We start from the raw sequence: 10,054 nt of genomic DNA, 5'->3' as shown, positions 1-10,054 counted from the left end.
AAACTTGGGCAACTTTACTGCTGCTAGTTCAATTTTAATACATTTCAAATGTCTTGCTTTTTGACCGGCGATATGTGTCGTATATTTGCAGTAAAATCATTAAGCTGCAACAATGTCAGTAAGGCATATATTTTTTTGGAAGTAATTCATAGTATTTTTCAAATGATATCATTTTGCTTTCAGCTACCAGAATTATATTTTGTGATTCCAATTTTTGCATTAAGCCATTTTCAAGCAAAAGATTTTGACGTAAGGGCTGTTGTTATCTCTGCTCGTAGGTCGAAGTCTTATGCTTGAAAATGGCTTAATGCCAAAATTGCAATTGCAAAATAAAATTTCAGCAGCTGAAAGCAAAAGGAAAACCTTAAAAAATCATAGGTGCTGTGAATGCATCCTGCAAGAAAAATAATTCATATGTCGTTGATTACCGGTGGGATGCACATGTCCTGTAATATGCTATAAAGAAGCAGTGGGACTTTTCTGTATGTTACTGTGTCCCTTTGGTAAAGGCAAGCCTGATAATGGCTTGCAGGATTCTTACACCTTGAGATTGTGCCACCTTCAAGTTTTATTGTTAACCCTCTGCCTCATACTGTAACATCAAAATAATTAGTGCCTGCAGATAGGCACAGATGACTTCCGAAAGCCCCGAGAAACCTACAAATAATTGTTTACATCTCACCTCTCCCCACATTGGAAAATGAAATGGTGGGAAATTTTTTCATGTTTTTACTTCTGACTGACAGATACAATTACAATACATTAATGTACTTTGCCCCAAAATAAAAAAAAAACCTTGCATTTTATGAGTTCTTTCCAAATATTTCGATGTTTGTCATTTGTTTATGGCAATTTGTCCTTAAATATGCATTTTTTGCTGCTAAAGCCTCTGTGGTTCAGTGTATAAATGTGTTTCACTTCCATTTACACTTTCTTTCCTTATCATTGAACATATTCATTAACACAGGCGAAAATAAAAAATGAAGCATTCCTTTAGAGCTTAAAATTTATTATTCAGCTGATTACATAGTCTGCAGTGATAAATAATTCAAACAATCGGCAAATTCTCAAGTGTCTACAGACAGCAGTATTTTTGTTAGTTATCACGTATGAGATAAATAAAAAATTACAATCAAAGCTATGCTTGCTACAGATGTTACAGATTTACACTACACCTACAGCTATTCATTGTAAGCAGTGTTCACAAGCAACAGAAATTGGCAGAAATCATGCAGACACTCTAAAGATTATGAATTGAGGCAATTACATGCCACTACAGCTGTTGTCACGTTGAAAATGCTAGAATTCAGATATATAGTGTACATGCCACTACAGCTGTTGTCACGTTGAAAATGCTAGAATTCAGATATATAGTGCATTTAACAATAATATTGCTAACATCTTAAAGCATTTGCTACAATATTTTATCCAAAATGCTGAGAAACAGTCTTAATACAACATTGTATATCTACTAGGCTTAACTGACTTCTATGTATCAGATTCACATCTGAAGTAGAAGGAGTCATTATAAGTAAAGTACAGAAAAAATGCTGCAAAATTATAATATAAATTAAATAAATTACTTAGCCTCCAATCTGAAATACATTGAAGTGGTTTTTAAACAGCTTCTGGCTTTATTAATGTATTTCATTTACCAAGCAGAAGTTGAAAATGGCTTCTGGCTCATTTCCCAGATGCCACACTATAGCCAGAACTTTAGAATGAACATACATTATTTCCACATACTTTGAAAATGGCTGACAGGTGTCAGAAAATATGAAACCACCATATTTTGTTGAGAATGGTTAAGAGCTGCAAGAAACTTTGGTTTCTTGTCTCCAATATTAACAAAACACACAAGTGGTTTTAACAAATCACAGGAGTAGTGACATTTCAAATAAATGATTCACTTTGACAAAATTTTCTCTTACATCTGAGCATTCTTTGTCCCACAAGTTGTTTGCATGTGCATTTGCACTTATCTAAAACAACATCTTGTAGAAGTCTTAACATGTATTTAACCAAAATATTTCAGTGCAAAGCAGTGAATGCTATCATCTTCTGATGGAGAAGAAGTAGTTTCATACTGCACCAAAATATAGCTTCACCTAATATTTCATTTTGAGTGTTGCTTGTTGACAAGTGTTGATCTGATTTAAGTAACTGCTGGTCATGTTCAATTGTTACACATTAAAAACTTCCACTTCATGTGGAAAAACAGCCATCTTAAAAACAAAATTTAACTGCACTAAGGAGTTCCAGGCTTGTATTAATTCAGTACACTGAAGCAGGTCACAATTGCAGCTTTGTTTAAAATGACAATCCCAAAAGGGTGCAGTCCTCATTTCTCGGCTCAGCAATTGGCACAACTCCGTGCAAGATTACACACTGAGTGACACATCAGGGAGGGCAGCTCGTAACATCCGTTGTCACTCAGTAACAGTACTCTGCCACACGCACCCTCCCGTATCGCAAGTGTAGGGGTTCTGAGTCACGACAGCATCGATGGGAATCGCACGGGAGTCGACCGGCGCACGGGCCAAGTTGCCGGCCCGGCTTCGGTCTCTCAGGTGTGGTCTGCCAGGCAAGTCATGTTGCAGGGGGGCGGCCACGGGGCGACGCAAATGGCGCGCGCCCGGCGCTCACGTGTTGTCGCCTGGAGCCGTGGCCGACTCTGCTGCCATCTCGGAGAAGATGCTGATGAGATTGTTGATGCCAATCAGGTAGCCGTCCTCGTGGTTGCCCACCACCCAGCGTGAGGCGTGGTCGATTGCTGTGCCGCTGGGCAGGATCAGCGTCTTGGCAAAGTCTATGAGCCACACGTTTGCATTGTGCTTGTCGTGCACAAACAAAAGGGAACTTCCTATCACCTGTACAGACAAAAGCGACAGGGCATTAGTTGATTGAAGGACACAGATGAGGCTTCTGAAGTCTTTCAGCATCAATTGAAAGATATGAGAAGTGCCAAGTTACATATTCAAAATCATTTATCACTGTCTCAAAATATCATCACAATATCTTCTAATCACTATCAGAATATCAACATAGCACCTCCCCATATCATAATATCACCTCGTAACATCACCCACAATGAGTTTTCTATTGTGGTATCTATACCAAAAACAAGAACTTGACAGTAATGTTCAGACAACCTAACAAGTCAAACTTTTTAACAACGTTTATATTCTGTGTATTGAGTCGCATTGTCCTATTCAGGTTTTTCTATGATGCTTAAAGTGGGGTGGAATTTTATGTATTAATGCACATACATACAGTGACTTAAAACCCTCTTGTGCCTTATGATGGCAGTCTAAACTGGAAACCATAAAGGTTTTCATATCTCTCTCTCTCTCACTCACTCTCACTTACTCTCTCTGAGATTACTGTGTTTCATATATGCTTACCTCATGCGAAGAGAAGAATTCAGAAACTTCCAAGGTGGCCCTGATTGCTTTCAACCTCTGAATGTATTTTGGCTGGAAGAAAAAATAAAACCTATAAGTAACAGGGTTTCATACAATGTCACTTAATGTAAGAATGTTTCATTATGCAAAACGTTTATTATCCCTATGTATGCAAATGTGTTATGACGAACAGAAGTTTAACACATTAAATTAATGTGAGAATTGAACAGACTTTATTCTGCTTCACTCTTATAGTTCATTGTGGAACCACTTTTTCCAATTAAATTAACAGCCTGGCCAAAGAACTACAATTCATTTTAGGGCAGATACAATAACTTAAGGATGGGAAGTAAACCTACGGTACCTTAAACCATTCAAACCTGCCCCACTGTTGGGAACCAAGGTTGGTAAGTCAGCCTATCCCATTACACATTCCTAGTCCTTGGTGAGCTTGTTGGTTGGTCTTGGCCATCACGGATTTCATCTCCTATGATGTTTGCAGACTGGCAACAAGCTGGCAATATTTCAGCCTGTGCATCTCCCACCAAATTATAGTCAGAGTACACATTTGAGGTGTTTAAGACAAGAGAAAGTGTGGTATCACTTTATGCCATTAACTTCATTTTTTGCAATTCGCTTCATAAAGAGAGGGATGCCAGGAGACTGAAGTGCAACATCTGCATCTGGTCGAAAGACACTTGTTTGACTCAGATGGTGTCAATATTGACCATCAGTGACAACAGTACTTCACTAGCTTTCAGTCTTTAACTAACAGTGATTTTCCCTCCATCTTTGATTTTAGGTTGTAGTGATCATTTAGAATTGCATCCCCCCCCCCCCCCCCCCATATACGATTTTGGTGACAACTTGCTACTAAACATGCTACCACAACACATCTGGACTTAGGCCAGTATGTGTAACTTAATAGTTGCCTCTAGTACCAGGGATCAATCCAATTTGCAACCTCTTTCAGTTACTAGATGGCATGTGAGGTCTAACTTCACTTCCCTTCCCTTCTAATGTATTACACGACCAAGATACCACACTCAGATGAAGTTCTTTCACTACAATACAAAACAAGTCGCTGTTCCAAAGTTATCAGTGCCAATGTCTCACAAAGATGTGTCGTGTATATGTTTCTATTACATTGATAACAATCTGCACACATTGGGCAATTAGATGCCTTAAGTAACAGCTGCAGGGTAGATCTTTAACTTGAAATGACAGTAACTGAAAAATTAAATAGAAACTCTTGTCCTGACACTTACCAATGCATGTGGATATCCTTCCGTGAAATCCCTGAACGCTTTGAGAATCTGCTCCCTGGTCTTAGTTGTCTTGAAGTCTTTGCTAGACTTTCCATCTGCTTTGCGAATACCTTCTATGCGGAAGCCCAGTGTTGCTGTAGAGGAGATGGTCTCTCGCCACACCATGTACCTGCAAACAAAACAAAAATATTCATACATGACGGAGAAGTGGAAGATAATAATCAAAGTCTTATGTCACAACATATGTTTAGCAATTAAAGCCTTTATTTCATTTTACCCACTGAGGTCACAAACTGCAGGAACAATAAATATCTCTGAAGTTTGTTGGCCAATTGCCTTCAAGAACATGCTGTGGAATTTTGGTCAAACTGTGGGATATCCTTAATTTGCTGCCACAATATTTCACTTTAGGGTCTTCTTACCATCAGCATACACTTTAAGATGGCCAGAAGACACTGCTCCAAAATATTGTGGCACAAAGTTACTGATACCGGGCAGTTCACCCAGAATCGCATACATTGCACATGTGCTGGAGGTAAGTGGAAGACAAGCCTTGAAGCTCACCTCGGCTTGGTGACACCCTTGAGGCGATGCTCCTCCTCTGTTGGAGCTTCGGGATCAATTTGGATCATCTTCTCATACATGTCCTGCAACAAAGTAAACAGCCGTGTCAGAGCCACACACCTAAAGCAGCATACAATACATCATTTTCATGCTTGCCTATTTTGTCTGCACATACAGGAATTGGCACCCATGATGGCATGACACTGCCTAAACATCAGTGGGTAAATAGTAGGAAGCACTGATCATTACAGTGTACATTTTCACAGCTGTTAATCACATTATTGGGGATGTTAGACCAAAATCTAATGCCTGTACAACTGAAGCATGTTTTGTGAATAACATTTTGTATGAGAATGTCTCCACCAAGAGGAGATAAAACGTTAGACACACAACATTCCTTTAACACAGGCTACTGCCCACGTAACAAAGATAACAGAAAAGTGGGAAGCAGTGTTTTCTATTAAGGCTTAGCACATACAAGTATACGTAATGATTAACAGAGCAAGTCCCTTCATCCAGAAACCAAATGTGTGCGTCTATAATCACTAAGCTATAAAAAATTGTTTTGAATACTCCAACTAAAATTGGGTAATATGTATTGTTACTGTCGCATCACATATGTACCTAATTTTTTGTTGAGGGTTGCTTCAGTTATGGAGTGTATTATATTCCCAAGTATTTAACATCTGTAAGAAAGCTATGGGAACTCACCTTTCGGAGCTTGGGCTTTTCCTTGGCCTTGGCCAACTCCTCCTCCAGATAGGTGCGCACGCCTATCTTGCAGTCCATAACGCACGGGGATTGGAAGTCGCCCAGTAAGTCTTGCAATTGTAAGTATACTGCTAGTATAAAGTCAAGGAATGCAATCGCTCTTCATGTGACAAGCTAATTTCAACAAATGGTTCATATGGGCACGCACACACACACACACACACACACACACACACACACACACACACACACACACACAGAGAGAGAGAGAGAGAGAGAGAGAAAATTTCGGGATAGAGCCATAAGGCAGACAGACTATGCAAATCATTGTTGCAGTAGGCAAGGATACAGTCTCCGTCTTCGCAGGTGACGTGGCCCTTGTACTCTGGGACGTAGGGCCTGAGCACGTCCTTCATGAGCACCTGGAAGCACAGCTCCTCTTTGGGGCAAAGCTTCTTCAGAATCGTGCCTTGTTCGGGACCGGCTTTGAAGTTTCCTGCAGCAGAAACGAGAAAACATGTTAGGACACTCCGTCGTTATCTCCATAGTCATGCTGAAAACGTGAGACACCCATACGATCAGAGTTCTTACTTAGAAAATCACCAGTTCTCCTAGTGTATTACTACACTGTGTCTAGCCAAATAAACTTTACACCATTTTCTTTCTTTCTCTCCGAAAAACGCTTCTTCAGCTAGCTAAACTTCCGTTACCACCAAAACTCTTTAACAGTTCTAACCACAGTCAATGCAAGTGCAAATCACACCCACTACGAGGATGCAGTGACTTCAACGCACGATCAGGAGAGGAACCCGCAATCCGATCATTTCTACTATTCAGATAGGCATCTGCAATGTTAATCTTTATTGTTATTCTGTTTCCCCAAATAATGTTTCACTACTCATTTTATAACATCAGACAACAGCAACTCATTACTGAAGTGTTTCTGAAAATAATCTGAGTAGCTATACCTGTTTCCCACACCACTTAACAACTGCCAAGATGAACTTCACGAAGCAACACAACCCAAATTTTGAAATATTTATTCAGTAAAATTTAGAGTAAATGCCGTACCGGCGTTAGTAGATATATAAATTGTTTCATACGACGTCTATTTTTTATAAACTTCGTCCACGCTAATGTGGTAAATGAAACGAATTACAGAGTCTCAAACGCCGGTCCAGATTAAATATTAAATTTACACTCTTTACTAATAATACGCCGGAGAATAAATGCACCTACCTTGATGGCCAGCAAGTTGTACCCAGGCGTAGCGCTGTTTCTTGTACGTTTGGAAGAACGGAGTCCACTGAACGACGTTCCGTAGTTTTCTCCAACCGGAAGGCTGCAAAGAAAAAGAAAAATAACGGTTAGGATCATTACAGAGTCAGCAGTCAAGATGCATGCATTACATGAAGGACGCAAACAGAACGGTTGTTCCAAAAGTCCGTAGAAGAGTTAAGCGTAGTGGAATACGCGGCAAGGTCGAATCAGATAGTCGAGCGGGTTGCCTGATTGCGGGCGTAAGCGGTCTGACGTCTTCGATCCTGGACGCCACGCATATCTCTTAACAGAAGATAACATCGACAGTTGGTCAGAAAAAAAGGCATCTACTCTCCTCTCATTATTCAAACACTATACAGAAAAGAACAGACCATTTACTGCACGTGATTGCCAGATAAGCATACCAAACTCACTAACTAGAACGGTGCATCGAAGTACTTTTCGGTGGCTATTAAAAGATTAAAATTAATTTTGTTCAATATAGATTACCAATTAAACATCCAGCTCAGAAATTTGATTCTAGTCTGCAGCTATCCAAGATTACCTGTTTATCATTTTTATATTTTGAGTTGTAAAACCGTCAAGATTATTGATCTTGTGAGCATTTCGTAAACTGACAAATTTGTACACGCACATTCAAGTTTTTAACACGTTTTCCCCCCTCTCGTTTCGTCACGTCTAGAAGAAAATGCGCTAGAGTGCTGCCGAGATAATTCCAACGCCTGACGACAATCTGACGCGCTCCGTCCGACCGATGTTTATGTAACGCGAAACAGCTGAGTGATAACAGACATGGGCGTCTGTATACACGTCCCATCCATCACCTAACATTTCGTTCGAAAGTTTGAACTCTCAACTGCTCCTGCATAAAAGGCCAAGTAAGTATGTAAACGACTCACTTTATAGTCATTTCTGGACGTAGTGCACCAGCTATTAGACTGTTACTAGTTGTTCCAGCTTGTACCACAGACTAAGCAACGCCGGGACAATAATCAGTAAGTGCTAATTTTTCCCGAATAGCGAGCGGGTAAGCAGACTTAACTGGTTCGTTGAACTCACTGTCAGCGCAAGTTAAACACAGACAATAAATTGTTTTAGCTGCCGAGCCTTATGATTTAACTAGGGCATTTTCTACTCTCCGCACAAATGTAATTTAAGTATCATGCACTTTTGACGGGAACGTTAAGCGAGCTGCTAGTTGGGTTCGTCTCAACAATAGGAGACTAATTTTCTCAGACCAGATTGTGCACGCAACCAGGTGTACATTACAAACGTACCACAAATCTGTTTTCAGTACACGATCGACCAATAATTTTTCGAGAAGTATTAAGATTATTTCGTGTGGGAGAAGACGTTCATCAAATGATGGGTTACTGGAATGGTGGCCAAAAAGAGAGATTATGGAATTTTATCTAAGTTCTCCGCAAAATAATTACTACCCAAGGGAACAAAATGTTTCTCAAGGCCGGCCGGTGTGGCCGAGCGGTTCTAGGCGCTTCAGTCTGGAACCGCGAGACCGCTACGGTCGCAGGTTCTAATCCTGCCTCGGGCATGGATGTGTGTGCTGTCCTTAGGTTAGTTAGGTTTAAGTAGTTCTAAGTTCTAGGGGACTGATGACCTCAGATGTTAAGTCCCATAGTGCTCAGAGCCATTTGAACCATTTTGTTGCTCAAGAATGACAAACACATCGCATAAGACTTACGTTTTGAGCGCCAAGCCGATTCTACCCACACTATAAGACTGTCTTGAGGGAAAAAAAATCGAAATGTGAACATTAACAGATTCAGGAGTTTAACTTGCAAGCTATTAGTAGTTGTTTAGTAATATGCTCTCTTCAGTATCAATATTTTACAGTCTACAGGGCACCTGGCAATGTCTGCTAGTGAAAAATACAGAATCACGTTTTCGGTGAAGGACAGGTAAAGAACTAAGAGAAACATCAAGGTATGATTATCGAGAAACTATAAGTCATCATTCACGTACGGCTTCTGTCAGCAAGAAGATTCAAATAGAATTGAAATCAGCCGCAGGTATCAAAATATTAGTGATCACAAGAGTCACGAGAGAAAAACAGCTCCGCATCCAGTTATTTTACTGAGCTCGCCACTGATAAATTACAAAACACACACACAAGGCAAAGCGACTAAGTGTATTGAAGAAATGGAATATGACTAACCACCTTGACGATAATCTTGCCGAGCGTCATCTTCTTGCGGAAAGATGCGACGGCCGAGAAAGAATCTGAAGAAGCGTCAGACGACGAGTGGAACATCTCGAGGAGCATGTTAGCGGCAGACAGATCGGCGCACACGAGAGAGAACTGCGAGACGTAGTCACTCACACGCTGTGTAACACTTAGGATCGCACACGAGAGCCGTTCTCACTGAAGCGGCAGCTAGCAGCGAAAGACGCCCGGCCAGACACAGCGGATACTCTTTAAGACGCGGCCAGGCTACCCCCCACCACCGCACCGCCCGGCGCACGTCACATCGCCGCGCAGGCGCAGAGGGACTTCCTGCGTGCCGTGACGCCCGCGGCTGATGTAGCCGGGAAGCGCATAAGCGCGATTTGGCGTTGCGGGCAATAATACGAACCCGGCATGACCAATGAGGAAAAATGCTGGGAGTGGGGAGGGGATGATACAGGGGAGCGTGGTGGGGGTGGATGCGCCAATGTAACGAGTTGTTACTGCGTAGCTCTCGTACAGTCAGCAGTTCTCGCTAAGCAAACGCGGATCAACTCACAATTTGCTAGTCGCCTGTGTGTACAGCGAAAGCGTTTAACACGAAATAATACTGCCGTCCCGGAAAAAAAAACTTCCTAATC

General features: G+C 41.1%; 1 protein-coding gene across 3 annotated transcripts; it reads right to left on the bottom strand.

Moving 5' to 3' along the window:
* Nucleotides 1-988: 988 nt before the first annotated feature.
* On the bottom strand, nt 989-9,761 carry LOC126210605 (inositol-trisphosphate 3-kinase B-like). 3 transcript variants are annotated; one of them, XM_049939894.1, is made up of 8 exons: nt 9,405-9,761; nt 7,187-7,289; nt 6,297-6,443; nt 5,948-6,075; nt 5,237-5,319; nt 4,673-4,841; nt 3,405-3,476; nt 989-2,870 (listed from the first exon to the last, which is right to left on the bottom strand). In XM_049939894.1, the coding sequence occupies exons 1-8, from the start codon at nt 9,510-9,512 to the stop codon at nt 2,643-2,645; spliced, it is 1,038 nt and encodes a 345-aa protein (XP_049795851.1). In that variant the 5' UTR covers nt 9,513-9,761; the 3' UTR covers nt 989-2,642. The 3 variants fall into 3 exon arrangements, with proteins under 3 accessions (XP_049795851.1, XP_049795850.1, XP_049795852.1); XM_049939893.1 differs by having other exon boundaries at nt 5,948-6,078; nt 9,405-9,760; XM_049939895.1 differs by having other exon boundaries at nt 5,948-6,078; nt 9,408-9,760.
* Between the last annotated feature and the right edge of the window lie 293 nt (nt 9,762-10,054).

The sequence above is a fragment of the Schistocerca nitens genome, chromosome 10 (genome assembly GCF_023898315.1).
Source record: "Schistocerca nitens isolate TAMUIC-IGC-003100 chromosome 10, iqSchNite1.1, whole genome shotgun sequence".
Taxonomy (NCBI): Eukaryota; Metazoa; Arthropoda; class Insecta; order Orthoptera; family Acrididae; genus Schistocerca; species Schistocerca nitens.
Note: the sequence above shows the minus strand (reverse complement) of the source record. Positions and strands in the feature narration are given on the sequence as shown.